This window comes from Camelus ferus, chromosome 20 (assembly GCF_009834535.1).
Source record: "Camelus ferus isolate YT-003-E chromosome 20, BCGSAC_Cfer_1.0, whole genome shotgun sequence".
Classification (NCBI taxonomy): Eukaryota; Metazoa; Chordata; class Mammalia; order Artiodactyla; family Camelidae; genus Camelus; species Camelus ferus.
In genome coordinates, this window is record NC_045715.1 from 34,058,793 (window position 1) to 34,075,341 (window position 16,549).

The 16,549-nt window shown below is 47.5% G+C and overlaps 1 protein-coding gene and 1 long non-coding RNA gene across 12 annotated transcripts in view; both read left to right on the top strand.

Moving 5' to 3' along the window:
• Positions 1-10,955, top strand: part of TFAP2B (transcription factor AP-2 beta) — a 29,414-nt gene extending 18,459 nt beyond the window's left edge. For 3 of the 9 annotated variants that reach the window (XM_032463242.1, XM_032463241.1, XM_032463245.1), the window contains 4 exons: positions 1,180-1,298; positions 3,415-3,556; positions 6,459-6,718; positions 7,766-10,955. In XM_032463242.1, the coding sequence (XP_032319133.1) occupies positions 1,180-1,298; positions 3,415-3,556; positions 6,459-6,718; positions 7,766-7,827 (583 nt within the window). In that variant the 3' untranslated portion in view covers positions 7,828-10,955. Of the gene's footprint in view, positions 1-1,179; positions 1,299-3,414; positions 3,557-6,458 lie in introns of all 9 variants that reach the window. The other 6 variants (XM_032463244.1, XM_032463240.1, XM_032463243.1 and 3 more) reach the window with 4 other exon arrangements.
• Positions 10,956-13,919: 2,964 nt separating this feature from the next.
• The window catches only part of LOC116658314, a 380,608-nt gene continuing 377,978 nt past the window's right edge, over positions 13,920-16,549 (top strand). For all 3 annotated transcript variants that reach the window (XR_004313651.1, XR_004313650.1, XR_004313652.1), the window contains exon 1: positions 13,920-14,987. This is a non-coding gene — a long non-coding RNA (uncharacterized LOC116658314). The remainder of the gene's footprint in view (positions 14,988-16,549) is intronic.

Below are 16,549 nucleotides of genomic sequence, written 5' to 3' on the forward strand. Positions count from 1 at the left end.
CGGTTTGAAAAGCTTTCTTCGAGACTTGCGTGACTTCAGAATCAGTCCCACCACTTATATAAGACACCGCCTTAGAAATATTGACAGTATTCCTTGGAGCCATTCACATGCTCCCCAATATTGGAGAAAGACAATCCAGAGGCTCCTTGTGGAAAATGGAGGAGGAGATGGCTTCCATCTTAAGGTTCAAAGCCTTCCCCAAAAATCCCTGCCAATGCCTGAACCTCTTTATAGTGTCCCTGATATGAAGGTGACAATGCATGAGATGAACTTTCCAAGTTAGCCTATGCGGAGAGGGGTTGAAAGTCCCTTTATTTCCTAAAAGTGGCTGGAGTGAACAGTACAGCAAAAGCAAAACAGTACAGTAACTGGTTTTTTTCCCTTGTATTTTTGCCCAGACCTTAGCACATCAAGGGGGATCCTTAAGAGGAAGTAAGGGTGTGACCTACAGACTTTCCTCACCTTGAATCCTCTTGCTCTGCTCTACTTTGTAGTTTAGTTTTCAGGCGAGTCCTCTGAGCCCCAGAATGTGGAAGTTTCTTTCAGTCACCCCTGGGCATCAACGATGTGTGTCTAAAACGTACTATGAGATTAAGTGAGATAATCAGTATAAAGTGCTTATCTCAGAACTGAACTCCCTCAAGGGCTAGTTTTACTGTTATGATCACCATCATCATTAGTTTCATGTTTCCGTCTTCCTTCCCCTTTTAACCCAACTCCATTTTATAGTGACTCTTGACCCCATCCTCTCAAAGTCCACCTGTTCCAGCCTGTGCCTTCTCCTCTGAACCAACCAGTCCTATCCCTTTTTCTGGCAAGGTTGTGCTTGCCCAGTTTCTGCTCACCTCACTGGCTGCATGACAAGGAAAGAGCTCGGTGCGTGTGTGCACCTTCTCTGGACCTACCACCTACACCCTAATTATTCCCATCTGGTATCATTTTTTTTTCTCACGAGATAAAAAAAAGAAAACGACTCGATTTTTTTTTTATGCTCTGTATTGCAGAAATTAAGCCAACCTCAGCAAACTATCAGCAAATAACCAAAAGGAAGGGGAAAAAAAATGTGCTAACCTCAAGTTAAAACCTCTTCAAGCTCCACTGGGCTTTAGATTGCTAAGTCTAAACTTTGTTTCAGGAACACTGTGAGGTTAATCAGAATGTTAATTCTTGCAATTTCAGAGCCAAATCGAAAAATGGGGGGAGATCTTTGCGAGAAAGGCTAGAAAAAATCGGTTTGAATTTACCCGCGGGCAGGCGCAAAGCAGCAAATGTCACGTTACTCACCTCCCTGGTGGAAGGTAAGCAAGACATGTGGCCATTTCACGAAGTGGCTGAGCTTAACTGCTGGCTGAAGTCTGACATTTTACACGTTTCATGATTAACTGGAAATCATTGCAGTTGTTGTGCCCTTATGAGTTGGATGTCAAGCGACTGCTTGAGAGAAGTTCAAAGGTCCTTTTACTTAGAGGGAGGGGCGATTGTGCAGAGGCCAAGGGACCTGTGCAAGGGTCCCCATGCTCTGAAGAATGCTCAGGTCTGGCCTCTAAGCCAGTGCAGGGGTCACCGCTGTCACCAGGTGCAGGACACAGTGCCTGAAACACCTGTGGTATGAACTCTTGCAAGAGTAACTCTGTAAGCAGCAATCCATTCTGTACCCCTTCTCCATCCCAGATTTTACCTCTGAATCATCAGTAGTAGAAAACACATTGCCGATTTATGACACTATTATTGAATTCATGACCTCTAATGGTTATTTTAAAAGTCTTGTCACTTCCAGGGCCTATTACCTGGGACTTATTGAAACATAGCTTTATAACTTCAATGACCTAAGGAAAATGGGGGAGGGGTGAGGAAACATGGGGGGGGGAGTCATGTATGATCTTCAACTGTGAATTTAAAAGCCCATACTTACAGCAGACACATTCTGGTTTGCTCATTACTTTGGGATTGGGGATGAAATTTATGGTATGTAATAAACAGGGTCTTCTCCACAGTCTAGAACAAGAGGATCTGCCTTTGAAGTTGTGGGGTGTGGAAAGGATAGGGAATACAGCCAGAGGGACCTAATGGAGAAGGCTGTAGGATTTTCTCTAGGGTCTAACATGGAGGTCTTGATTTTTTTTCTTCTATTTTTATGGGTGTGATATTATGACACTCCTTTGGGGAGTTGGTTTTTGGAGGAGGTTATCTTAGAATATTTAAGAAACAACCATAAAGTCATCACATTTATAGGCATTGCACTTTGGTATCTTTAAGGCAAAGTTGCTTGGCCCAAACTTACCCTCCAGGGGCAGCGGTCACCAAGTTTCTAGACCCCACTTATTAGAGGTTGACTCTCAGCCTGGGGGTTTTACCTTTTTGCCCTTCAGGGAATTGCTAATATCGCAAACTTCATTTTGAAAAGCAGTCAAGGTAATTTCAGCCCAAGACAGGGATTTGGGTGGAAAAGGGAGGAAACTGGAAAACCCACTGGAATGCCAATATTTAGTTGGCAGTTTCCAGTGTTATGAGTTGTTGTAAGCACCATGCCTGAAGTATTTCGTGGTTACTATGCTAATGATTAAAAGTAAGTCATGCTCCTTAAAAATAGCATAGCTATGAGATAATTCAACATACCTCTTTTTCATGTTGGGATCTTCTCTTGAACCCCTAAGGCTGTGCTTTAAAGGGGTAATAATGCTTTATTCGAAAGGGGCTTCCACGTAAGCTGAGGAATCTCTCAGCTGTCCAGGTTTTCTTTAGCTGCTGTGTCATCTTTTGTGCAGTGGAAAGTCCTTAACTAGGAGAATGATGACAGAAACCTCTGAAGAGGAGAAATCTGAAATCTAACTAGCAGGAAACTGACAAGGAGAATGAATCTTTCACTGCTGGATAGAAACTGATCCATATATGATTTACACGTATTCTTTAATATATGTGGACATATACACACATGAATTTATATTTGTGTACATTAATTATTATAGGAAGATACAAAAGATAGGAAGGCTTTTTACATTTTATTTAAAGCAGGTGTAACAGATACTTTAATAAAGAAGCAGAGAATCTGGCTTGACTATCTAGTCATCTCTCTAGGTGCAGTTGTAAGGTGGCTCCTGAACATAGTCGCCCACCTTTCCCTCAAAACAAAGCACGGGGTGTGTGAGACCTGAAGCTATTCAAGGGATGTCTAGTTAGGACTTGACTGGAAGGATGATCAGGCAGAGGCTGGATGATCAGCAGGAGCAAAGTTTGTTCCATCAACTTTAATTATGGCCCGAGAACCCTGTTTAGTTTGGGCGTCAGTCCCACCTTTGCTATTGCCCCCAACAGTTGGCCTCTTCTGTAAACAACGGAATTGACCAGGGAGCGCCTCTTGCCCTGGGATGGTTAGGGACTGGGTGCTGATTATTTCCTCTTCTGCTGTCTTTTCAGGAGAAGCTGTTCACTTAGCTCGGGATTTTGGGTACATTTGTGAAACAGAGTTTCCTGCCAAAGCTGTTTCTGAGTATTTGAACCGGCAGCACACGGACCCCAGTGACCTGCACTCCCGAAAGAATATGCTACTGGCCACCAAGTGAGTGCCCCAGACCCGTGGTCCTCATCCCGGACTGGACTCCCACCCTGCAGAGCCACCTGGCTTGGGAGGAGGCGGTGGGAGCCGCAGTGCAGACGCCCTTGCGGGGCAGGGAAACTGCTCAGTGGTGGAAATAGAATTCGAAGCCCGTTGATTGCTGGCTAGGAGCCCTCCCAGCTCCGCCCCACAACGCCCCCAGCCGCACCCCCACCCTTCAGCGTTGATTATGGGCTGTGTGTTTGTGTTTGTCTTCTCTATTTCCAAGTTTCTGGAAAAAGATGGCTTTATGAAGCAAATCCACGCTTTTTACAGTTCACTTCCGCAACCCTGGGGATGTCAGGCAGACCTTTTCCGGATGGGTCCTTTTTCCAGTTCTTTCCTGGATCCCGGGATGCATATTTCTGCCTGGGTTTCACATCTCCCTGTCCTATGCACACAGCCACGTGTGCTCGCTCACGGTGTCTATATGTCACCCACGTGTACCCATCTCTACCCGCAGCTCTAATTACTCTGTTTCCAACGTTGCTGTTTGGCATCTTCCACAGACGTGAAATTTACTACAACTCCAGAGGGGAAAATAGTAAATCTCTGGCTAAATTTAGGTCTAGAGCTCATTTGAACTTTTACAGTGGGTTTTCTATTTATTTGATTTACTCCCGTCTTTGGCTTCGATGTCATATTGCTGGTGTTTTATGGCCGGCTCAGGCCTGCAGTGGGCGGTGCTGCGTGCGCCCGCACGTTTCTCTCGAAGGCGCGGCCCAAACAGCGGCGCTCATTTATTTAGTGCTCGGGGACGCGGTTTGTTCCGTTGACAGCGTAATTTAAAGAAATATATGGAAGGCTGAAAAATCATTTGCTCAAATTTGTCCAGATGTTTTTGAGACGTGATTGGAATTTGATTGCCCCTTTCCGCAGGGTCAAAAAATATTAATGTCCCAGAACTTTAATTGCTTACAGACCCTGGTTTGGGCTTTGAAGATTTAAAATGTTTGACTCTAAGCATTTGTTCTCCCCAGTTCAGAATTTCCTTTTTGGCACTTTGGTAATGAGTACAAACTTAAGGAAAGCCTTTAACCATCTCCTTCAACGATCAAAACCTGGCACCCACCCTCTTTTTAGAAGGTTTTCCTCCTATGTACCAACCAGCAGTATAATGGATCTTTGTCAGGCAGTTCTCCTCCTCTTCCATGCCCTGGTGGCTAGTGGCAGGGGAACTGTAAAGCAGAGGTACTTTGGGGAAAAAATAAAACCAAAGTAGATAAATTAGGTAACAGGATTCCACAGCCAACTCTGTTGTTTCCCTAAGGAGTGCTTGTAACTTCCCCCCACCTTGAAGCCTTATGGATTCTCTTAGGCCAGTACTTCGTCACCTGGGGTGAATGTCAGAACTGTCTGGGGAGCTTTTTCAAGATAATTATTCGGGGACCTAGCCCCAGGCCCCCTGAATGGGAATCAGTGAGGGCGGAGGCTGGATGTGAGTATTTGAACCCCACAGGTGATTCTGAGGTACCTCTGACTGAAGAGCTGCCCTATTTAGATCAGAATTGTTACCTGTTTCTTCCTGGTTGTGAGGATGTATCTGTGCATTTCAAACAGAGAAGCCAGTAGACAGGGGAGGCCTGTCGGTGTCGTCTACCCAGCAGCCTTAAAACCAAAGCCTGTTTTTGGCTGCTGCAGGTTGGGGGAAGAGGTTTTTCTCCCTCCAGTTTGGCCTAAGGAGGAGTCCCCTGGGAAAAGTTGCCTCAGGGTCACCCACATCGGCCTCCAGGGATCTGCCACAGTCACCGGTTGGCCAGGTCAGGTGTCACCAATTGTCAGACCATCCTAGGGAGGTCTGGGATTGGAGTTCTGTAGTTTGTCTTTTCTGGTCACCCTACAGACCAGGTGGAGGCAGGCTGACAGAAGTCTGCCAGTCTGTGAAAGGCTGTGACCTTTGGGGATGCCATGCCTCTGACCACTGGGTGAACCAAGCCACTGGACCTTCAGGGGTAAAATCCTTTGGCCCACCTCCTATATTAAAAATTTCTCAAATAAACTCAGTCCATAGTTAGGCACATAGGATTTCTAAGGCTGGGAAATTCCTCTAAATTGTCAGTGCCTTGAGGAAATAAAAACCTTCAACAAATAAAAAATCTACCTTCCCTGGAGTCTTAACCAACTACCTTTAGGTTTTATTTAAACAATGTGGGAATCCTTTTATATGGACAACAGTCCTGTTGTACAAAGATCTTCGATAGCCTACACTTAAAAGAAAGGGGAAAAAGAAGGGAGGGGGTGGGTGGAATACCTCCCTTCCCAAATACTGCAGGTAAACAGCTTTTTGCTTTGAATGAAGTCAGCATTCTCTCCTGGAAGAAACAGTTGCTTGCCCTGGGCCATGCAAGTCTCCAGCAATCTGCTTCCATGGCAGGGACAGGCTTGTGGCCCAGGGCCCTAAATCTTTCAGGGCTTTTTGAGCCTGATCACCAAGAAGTTGGAGAGGAGGGGAGATAAAGGGCTTTTAAAAGAACTGTCAGGTAAAAGCTAAAAATTACTGAATATTCCAAATCTTCCAGATGCTAAAGCCTGATGGAGTTCCCAAAGCCGGGTGTATGCAGTCTCAGAATGAAGGGGGGAAGAATGGAAGGGGGGAAAGGCCAGGCTTGGGGATGGGAGGGGTGCGGAACCTCCCCGCCCCCCTTCTCCTTCCAGTCCCAGCTGCTTTAGAAGGCAGAGCGCTGGGAAAGGAAACAGAGCGGAATCGCCCGCATTAGCCTCGCTCTTCGGCTCCACGGTGACCGGGCGCCTCTGGGCTTGTGTGAGCGTCTCCTTTCTAATGCCAATGACAACGACACTGAGGGTGGGTTTTTTTTTCCTTTTCCCTCCCACTCCCCCCTCTCCAACCCCCACCCCGCCCTGGCAGGCAACTTTGTAAAGAATTTACGGATCTGCTGGCTCAGGACCGGACGCCGATCGGGAACAGCCGGCCCAGCCCCATCCTGGAGCCGGGAATCCAGAGCTGCCTCACGCACTTCAGCCTCATCACGCACGGCTTCGGCGCCCCGGCCATTTGCGCCGCGCTCACGGCCCTGCAGAACTATCTCACCGAGGCGCTCAAAGGCATGGACAAGATGTTCTTGAACAACACCACCACTAACAGGCACACGTCTGGGGAAGGCCCAGGTAGTAAAACTGGCGACAAGGAGGAGAAACACAGGAAATGAAAAATTAAAAAAAAAAAAAGGAAAAATGTTTTAAATACAAAAGGAAAACAGAAAGAAATTTAATTTTAGCTTTAAAATATTGGATTGGCTTTGGAAGAATTATATTAGGTAGAATACACATACAATCAAAATTAAAAAAAAAAAAAGCTAAATAACTTAAAAAAAAACTGAGGCGTACAACGGAGCAACAGTATCGGTTCTCAGTGTCTATTTCAAGATACACTTGGAGACAACCGTCCGGATTTTCCACTTCGGTTCTTTCGAGCTTAGTAATACTGATAATAAAAAGAAAACCATGATTTTTTTCCCTTTTGGAAAATAAACATAAGACTAAACGTGAGAAAACGCTAACTTATTGGAAGAAAATCGGAGAAACCTTGTCGGTGTCAGTGCTTTGAGAGCTGGTTGATTGAGACGCACGAACTTTTTTTAATTTTTAATATATTTTTAGGAAACTCTCTCGCAGTCCCCGCCCTTCCACCTCACCTCCCTCCTCTCCCAGCCGCCCTTTTCTCCGTTGCCCTCCCATCCTCGGCTGTCACGGGAATCTAACGGGATGAAAAGGCTAGCCCTCTGACGCGGTGTTTCGGTCCCCTCGGTGCCCCCGCCCCCGCCCCGCCCTGAGTCCTTAACTCACCGGGGCCCAGCTCCTGGGCCGTCTGCATAATTAGGGAGGGCGGGCGGGCGGGCGGGGCGGGAGGCCCGCGGGGACGCAGTCGGTGGCGGCAGCTCTCCGGGCCCGGCCGGCCCAGCAGAGGCTCCGGTGGCCCAGGAAAATCCGGACCAATTAAGTTGATTCAGACGCATCATCAGTTCCCTTCAGAAACGTTCCTAGTTACCAGCCTTGCCACCATCTGCATACAGAGCATCTTGCATTTGTTACACTTTGTGTCATCTACCAATTTTAAGAACAATAGTAAAACAAAACCACAATATGAATACGTTGATTAGTATGTAATTCCTTCGGAGGGGTATGTACCATTTCATTCTCTTCTGTTTTCCAAAGCTTTGCCCGCATGGTTTATGAGCTTCTTCAAAGAGGACTTGGGCTTCCTACACAATCTATAAGGTACAGAAAAAAAAAAAAAATCCGGATCCCTTTTTAATCAAAGCCTGTGTGTCAGAATTCTGCAGGTGCACTTCTTTAAAGAAGCTCAAAGGGAATAATTTAGAAAAAGTGGCCAATAAGAGATTGAAGCAGCTTTGAGTCTAGTTGCTAACGGATACCTCAACGCGGAATTCCGGGGAAGTGGGGAGCTGCAAAATGAATTTTAGGGGAGAGGAGTAAGGGTTCTGGGAGCCCAATATTTTGACAGTATTGCCTCACCTTTAAAATGGATTTCATTTCTTTGGGCTCGTTGGCGATTGCTGGAAAGCAGCAGCTTTTCGAGTGGTCATGGGGAGGAGGATGGTGCAAACTCCCTGTTTCAGCAACAATTTCTTTCTTACAAGATGCTTTATGAATGAGGCTTTTTTTCTCCTCCCAGACGTGCACTTGGTTTGGCAATAATACTAAAATAATGCAAAGTGAAAGGAGATGTATTTCAGCTTTGAATTTTACCATCTGGATATACTGGGACTATTCCCAGTGGATAAAGTTTCATGAATTTAATATCTCTCACTTCTGGCAGCCTAGCTCCTTTCTTGGGCTTCATCTGAGCATTATCATGAAGTAAGATCCAGAACCCATGCTCCTCAAAGCAGTGGGAACTCCCCAGGGGTAGGACTTGGTGACATAGGTCTCTAAGTTTAGTGTGGGTACAGTCACCTCTTTAAACAAAGTGGACATTAGGACCTCTGCAGCATCCCTTGACAATAAAGATCCAGGGGTCAGTTCTGCAGGATTTATATTTAGAACGCACTGGGATTTTAGGCCTGCAGCCTCATGGGCCTTGGCCCGGGAGAAGGTTGGAGGGCTGGGGTTTAGGAACCTGTTTTGAGCTTTGAGCTGACATTTTTACGGGGGAGGGAGTTAGGGAGCTGGTTTTAGGTCACCAGGAGGGCCCAGGCAATGGTTGATGTCAGATCCCTGCCATCCACCGCCAGCTCCTTTGGGGTCCTCTGGGTGTGCAGGGCTCAGTTATAGATGAGTCGAAGGAGGACAAAGGCCGGGAACTAGACCTTACCGAGAGTGTAGACACTCCGTCTCTCCCCAGCTTAGAAGCCTGCGCCTTTGTCCGAGGGCCTGGCCACTCGCATTAGACGTGTTCTGATTGCCAAAGGCCGGGAGAAACCGCACTGAAAACCATCGTCTCCTTTCCTTGCAGGGCAACGCGCCCCACGCGTGTGACGTGCGAGAGACGCGATGGACGCGCCTTGCTCTTACTGTGCAGGTCCCGAGAGCGCGGGGGCCACTCGCGCCCCGCCGTGTTGAGGACATAGAATCAGCCGCTGGAGGGGCCGGCGGGCCGCGGGGGCCCTTCCCGCTCTCGGTCTCACCCTAAGGCCTAAGGCGACCGAGAAAGCCCGGCTCTCCAGTAGGTAACGGGGCGGCGCCCGGCGGGCTGCAGGCGGTTGGGGTCTCAGCGCCGCCTAAGCCCCTTGGTGCCAGCGGCCGCCCCGGGCGCCTGCTCCCCGAGGGCGAGTGGCCTAGAAATGTCCAGGGAATCGGAAGCTTCCCTCGCCCTTGTCAGGACGCAAACTCTCCAGCCTCGGGCTCCTAAAAGCGGGTGATGGGGTAGGAATTTTGCTGGGATACGCAGGCTCCTTCGCCTCCCTTCGCCCTCCTCCGTGCGTTCCTCCAGTGCCCAGGCGGAGGAACTCCCGCCCCTGGCTTCCTCCCCCGCCGCCTCCCCCCAGAGAACCCACTGCTCCTTCTCCCTCCCTCACTTCTCCTTTCATGTACGACCCCCGACCCCCTGCTTTCGTTAGCCAGGCCCGCTACGTTTATCTGATAATTGAGTTATTAAAAGATTTGGTTTCCTTGGGCCCATAAATCAATAAACAGTGGGATTAACGCAAAGGTTTGCCTTTTAAGTCAAGGGAAACGTTTAAAGCAAGCCCCTTTGAGCCTTGTTTTCAAACTAAACAGGTGAGTTGCAGCTCTTCCCACCCCCGACCCCCTGCACTCTTAAGACACTGTATCCAAGCCACGTGCCCACTCCTAAATCCTCGATTCCAAACCCAAATAGCTAAAGGTAGAAAGGAGGCGTCAGCTTGTGATAGCGCTGCCCTCACATTTTTCACTTTGCAAGTTCCTTTGGAGGTTCTAAAGGCCTCCTGACCATTCTCTCCAACCTTGCCTCCTCCTGCTTGTATCGTGACTCTTGGAAGAGCAGAAAAAGAGACTCCACCATGGAAGTGACCTTTAACTTCTCCCCCAAACTGGGAAGGTAACTTCCCCCCCCCCCCCCCAGTTAGCTTGCATTTTCTTTCCTTCACTCTGGCACCACGTCCTTAGCTTTCTCCGCCCCTACATAAAGAACTGAAGAAACTTTCAAAGACGTGGCTTTTTTATTTTCTTTGGCCAAGGAAACCACTTTCTCTCAAGCAATTATTCTCTATCCTATGAAAACTTTGGTTGAATGGAAAGCCCGAAACCCCAAACTTATCTACACACAGTTCCTCCGGTACAAAGCCTTACTTAAAAGGGCAACTTGTTCCTCCTGAGAGTGTTTATAGAGAATTTGTCATCACATCTGATATCCTGTATGTGTAATACATCATGTGAAAAGGAAATAACCTAAAACCATCTGATGTTGTCTCAAGAGCCCAAACAGTGTTTTCCCTCCTGTGCTGATGTATGTTAAATGATCGGGTTTAAAAAGAAAAGAAGAGATACCAAAATTCATTTTGTTTTCTTTTTAAAAAAGTAGAAGCAACACTATTCTTCTTTAAATGCCAAAATCGACTCCTCTGTTGAGTTGGTGTCTGATTCATTAACATTATTTCTGCCACACAATCTAGAAATATCAATCTATTGACTCTTCACGAGAAGAGCTCTGGAGGGTATCCATATTAAGTTTGTATATATTTATTTATGCTTAATTTAATGGGAATGTGTAAATATGGCGAGCAAGTAGTTTGGGATTATTTATCTGTGAATCTATACCTCTGTGAATGGGTGGTAAGAAAAAAAAAAACCCGCTTGACCCTAGGTAGAATCCTATCTGAATTTTTCTGTTCTTTATAGACAAGCTGTTATGGTAATGGGTAGAAATTGGTTTATTGTCCAGTGTTGATCTGATTTACATAAATAAAAAGATTGTTGTGTTTTTGTTGTGTTTTCATCTTCAGTTTCTTGAATAGATATTGTTTAATCGTACACAGAAGTATAGCCAAGAAATTTTTTCTTTTTGTTCCCCCGTCACCGAAACACAGGCAGTGTTTTCGTTACAATAAATAAATTTTGCTTCTCCAAAAAATGGACACTTTTGTTTTCACTAGGAGGTGTTTTCGAGTTTTTTTTTAAATTCTGAATTGATACTCTTCTCTCCTATTTCTAACCAGATTTGCAATAAAAGCTTCATGTTAACTGCATCTCTTGGTTTATTTTGCCCTTAAAAAAAAATGAGGTTGTCAAATTTACTTCCCAGGTAACTAAAAGACTCTGTGTCCCAGGAGCTAAGGGCCTCTGGGTCCAAGTCAAAGTTGCTGCTCCCCTCATGTTGTTGGTGGGATGGCATTCTGGCATGATGTTCTGTGAAGGAGACGGTGAAGAAGAGAGGCCCACAGGATCAGGTCTGGGTTCCTGCACCCCACGTCTTGGGATCTGGATGAGTTAATTGGCTCATTTTAGGACTGAGCCCAACCCTGACCTCCCCAGCAGTGCAAGGCTCTCTATAAAGAAATGAGGCAAAGCCCCCTTGACGAGGGGAGGAAAGAGGCTGTCTCAGGAGGTTGGTTCTTACCTTAGGCTCAGAGGATGCCTAGAGAAGCCAGAGCTTTTCTCATTTGGGTTAATGGGCTGCAGCCCAGCCCTAATGGGCTGCAGTGATCAAACATCTTCTCAATCTGTATTTCATCCGAAGGTTTGGGTGTCTTCCCTGAGGCTAGGAAAGTAAATTTGTCCAAGATGTTACACAGTTTGGACAAGTCACTGTTTCTCTTTGGACCTCAAGGTCTTTATCTGTAAAATGTGGGCCTCCTAAGGTCCTTTCCGACATCAGCATTGCCTAGTTAATTATAAAAAGCAGAAACAGCAATATGTATATCCATCTAAGGATAACTGGCAATGTTAACTCTTGATAACCCCGGATTATGAGAGTGCTTAGCATATAGCTGGTGCTCAGGTCATTAATAATATGCCTCCCATATCAATTTTCTGTCTTTCAGGTGACTCATTCCCAGTTGGCCTTCCCTATAGGGAAAGACAGAAGGGACAGTGGAACCTTCTTTATGTGATATCTCCCACTTCTTGGCTTCTTAATTTTAAGAAGGTGGGGAGGTATCATGGCTAGAACTATAAATAACTGAATCCAAGAAAAGCACCCCCACCAAAATAAAAGGGAAGTAGAAGGAAGGGAAAAAGAAACAAAATAAAATAAAACAACAACAACAACAAACCCAGGGGAAGTGCGATTAAGAGAGTGTACGATCCATTTATCTATAAAGAAAATAGGTATATGATTTTGTTTCTGGCTCGGCTATATTACAATGAGTTCCTTCCTTCCTTCCTCTCTCTCCACCCCCCCCCCCTTCTTTCTCTTCTCTTCTCTCTCTGGAGAGTGAGGGGTTGATCGCCACTGGGATTACACAGAGGGGCTGGCCTAGTAATTTTCATCCGCTATAGCAAATTTTCCTACAGAAGGGTTAGCTCCAGCTCTCGAGAAACAGACTTGCCATCTATTACCCTATAGCTGCTTTCCAAACCATCTCTCTTTCCCATCCCCATTTGACAAGGGTATGAGGCAATCACCTTTACTAGGCAAAACCCAAGGTCCTGAGGGGCCCCAATGTGGGGAAAGAACTGGAGGAAAGGGAAGGAAAGAGGTAGGAAGCCAGAGCCAGCCTTGCCTAACAAAATGGCCCTGGGCTGCTAGGTACAGCTCCTCCGCCCTTTTATTACCGTTTTACCAGGCTGCGGAGGGAGTTACGGAAAGAGCCGGCAGCTGGACCTACTAGACGGTGGACCCTGACCACAGGCCCAGCGCGGGGACCCGGGGTGACCTTGGAGGAAGTGTCTGCCGCTCCTGCCTGCCAGGATGCCCGGCTTGCAGCGTCCCAGAAGCCTGCTTGTTCGCCTGTCCGCTCCTGTTAGTGGCTGATGGGCCCTGATTAAAAATAATGCTAGGAGGAAGACCCGATTTTTTTTTTATGAGGCCACATTCCTTTCCTTCATTTGCAAATAGCTCCATGGGGTCCTTCCCCTGGGAACCCGGGCAGCCTAAGTTTAGAGCCACCAGAGATATACTGGATCGATGGGACGTATGTCTTCTTGGGGGCGCTCACGACTCCCAACTTGCTTCCCATTAATTTATTTATAAGTGAGCCGGCGCTGGCTCTATAAATACAGTCCTATAAAATTGAACTCCTTCCCATAAATCTTCCAAGTTGTTTATTTGCATGTATTCCCTGGCCCTGTAACGAGCGAGCTTCGTTGCAACTTGGGGAAGATCCGGGCCGACCCGTCCCTAGACGGGGTGAGCTCCCCTCTCCCAGCTTCCCCGCAGGAGTCGTGGGCTCCTTGGGAAGGAAGGAACTACGCGGGGGCAGAAAACGGAGGGCAGAAACTCATTTTTCCTTCCTGACTTTGCTTCCTCGTGTCTATCCCAAACTCACGCTCTCCGTATTTCCCATTGATTTATACCGTCATAAACAGCATTCTTGCGACTATAACTTCTCTCATAGCTTGGGGTGAGCTCCTTTTTCACTTCCCTGGCAGCCACTACTTTTAAATCAGGCTTCATAAATAACCCCAGCGATTCCTGAGAACGAGGTCAGTCAGACGTCTCCCCGGGTCCACTTTCTTGGCTTGGGTCCCTCCGTGGCCGCCCCCCCCCCCCCGCCCGGTCACAGGTCGGCGCACTCCCACCGCCTTTCCCCCTCGTTCCCAGGACACAGCCGCGGACCGCAAACGCCGACATAGGGCGCCACCGCAGCGACACTCACACCCCGGGCCGTCTGCGTGCGCACGTACCGCGCGTGCGCCGGCCCAGCTCGCGCCGAGCGCACGCACGGGGCGCCGCTGCCCGCGTCTAGGCACGCTCTCCGGGCGGCACGGCAGGGTGTCAACGAGCGCGCACGCGCGGACGCTTACGCACGCACGCGCACGCACGCACGCGCCGCGGCGCCCCGGGCGTAACTCCGGGCGCTGGGACCGCCCAGGGCGCGCTGCGCCCGTCGGGCTTCCTGCTCCGCGCCTTTGGGGTCCAGGCATTTGCAAAAGGCCGCAGCCTGGGCAACACCTTTTCTTTTTCCTTTTCCTTTCTTTCTGTCTTTATTTTTTTTGTAGAGCTGCTTATGCTCAGATTGAGGGAGCGGTTTTGTCTCAAAAATTCAACACGTTCCACGCTGGTCTGAAACTAGCAGGTCAGGCGGCGGTTTTTGGCCCACTTTGTTTGAAACCGTTTGTTTTCTGCCCACCCTACTTCTCTTCGCTTTTCCCCTTCTTTCCGAAGGGCTGCGGCCTTCTGGAGCTGACTCAGGCGAGAGGCTTCCAGACCCAAATAGGGGTCACACCTGCTGCCGGGAGAGGCCTCTGCATAAGAATGCTCTTTAAATTTTTTAAAAAGCAGCATAATAGCCAGTGGACTTAGCAAAGCGTGACTTGCCCAGGCCGCGCGGAGGAGGGCAGCCCTGCAGTCATCTGTGACTCGACCACCAGTTAACGTCCTGGACGTGCCTGTTCGCGGACGTATTAGCAAACGTTTCAAGGATGTGGCTGTCAGATGTCATTAGCCAACGCATTTAACTGGGAGGAGGGCACGGCCAGGGCGACTATGCATAGAGTGTTCTGGGGAGGTCAGAGTCTCCCCTCTGGAACAGTCACGTGCCCCTTCCCGTACAGATGTTTATCAAATGACGGGAGAAGCTGGCCCATGAACAGTGGGGTACAGAGGCGTGGAAGGGGAGCATGCAGGTCTTTCTGGGGGAACTCAGACCCAGATAAGACCCGTGTACTGCGCAGACTGAGGGGGACGATCGGATCGAGTCAACCCAATGAGTTCTAGCGCTCCCCGTGTGAACCCTCCGGTCCTGAAGGCTAGAACCTAGCGTCCGGATGCACAATTAGAAGCTGGAGCTTGGAAATACCTGACTCCCTGGAAGTGGCCGTTCAAGTGGGCAAAGTGAGTGCGACCATAATCCGAGGGTCCAGGGAAATAGGATTTTAGATAGCTTCTACACAGTGGTGGATTTTACTGCTAAACTCTCGACACTGTAAGTTTTGGAAGGGGCGGGCAGGGGTTGTACAGATATGGCTGGGTAAATCCCAGTCAGCACAAAGAAAACAAGTGTAAAACCAAACCAAACCTAAGTTACTCCATTAGCCACCCCCTCCCCACCCCACCCCCCACACAAATGTGCCATCGTTAGCTTGGAGAGATCGAAGTATCAATTTTGGACCAGGTTGACTTTTGTGTATATGCTATTCTCATTGATAAATGATTCTACCAGAAACTAGGTACCAGACCTTTTTAGGGGTTGTGGTTAGAGCTATTTACACACACACAGTATCACAATATGGGAATTCCCCAATGGCAGGACTAAACAAAAAACAGCCGCAGCAAAACAACATTTACTAATGTGAATTTTCTTTTCCATGGGCATCCCATGTGTTAAGGAACAAAGGAAAGGTTTTTAAAATTATTATTACTTTTTTTCATTTTAGGTTTTAGGGCTTTTGCTTTCAAGAGAGAATTCTTTTAGCTAGAGATTTGTAAAGATAGGGAACCACCAATATTTGAGGTGGAAGCACAGCTGACTCTGTGGATTGTTTCACACACTTTCCCTTTTGCTATTTTTAGGAGGAGGGGTGGGGGGTGAGCCCTACCAGCAAAATGGCCCACGAAGGGATTCATGTACTTTTATGTTCAATCCAAATATTCTTTTCTACTTCCAAGATAAGGGCCATTCAAGACAATGGTGCCCAATAATCTGATCCGGGTCCCTGTGACCTTTACCCTTCCTTTAATTCTCAGTAGTGAACATCTGTGTTTGGTGGCCCATGTCTGAAAGTAATAAAGACAATTAGAGCATTTGATTTTTTTCTTGGGGAAGAGGGGCTTGGGTGCCATTGTGGAGAGGTAAAAACTTTGTGGTAGTGTTTTGTAGGATGAAACTAGGGACCTAACAGCCACTGGGCCTTGCTGCTTTGTAGCCCTTGAGGAGTTGAGTGTATAATGTGCCCTGAAGCTACAGGTGATTTCATATTGCTCCTTTCCTGATTGGTCTGGGGGCAGTTTTTTGGTTTTTTTTTTTTTTTTTTTACAGTCCTATCATTTGTTACCTCTGCACCAGAAGCAGCAGCTAATATCCTCCTCTTCTCCAGCCTTGTTCTGAGTTTACTTCCAGCTGTGAGGACTGTTAATTAGGGTCCGGGAAACAGTCTCACTCTCCTCCCACTTTTGTGAAGGCACTTCTCTCTCTTCCACCGAAGAACAAACTCAGACCAAACCAAACCCAAGCAGCTTGACAAAACACGAACCACCGCATGTCACTCCATTTATGGAAAAGTATGTCAGCTTCCGCTGTGTAAAACTTTCAGAGTCCACCCATCTGGAGGCCACTTGAAAGGGGCTCAAGTTCTGAAAGAATAAGATACTCTAGAGCTAAACCATTTAGAGAAATTTATCTCCAAAACAAATGTTGAGCGAAATATCACATTTTCTCAATATCGCTTGTCCTTCTT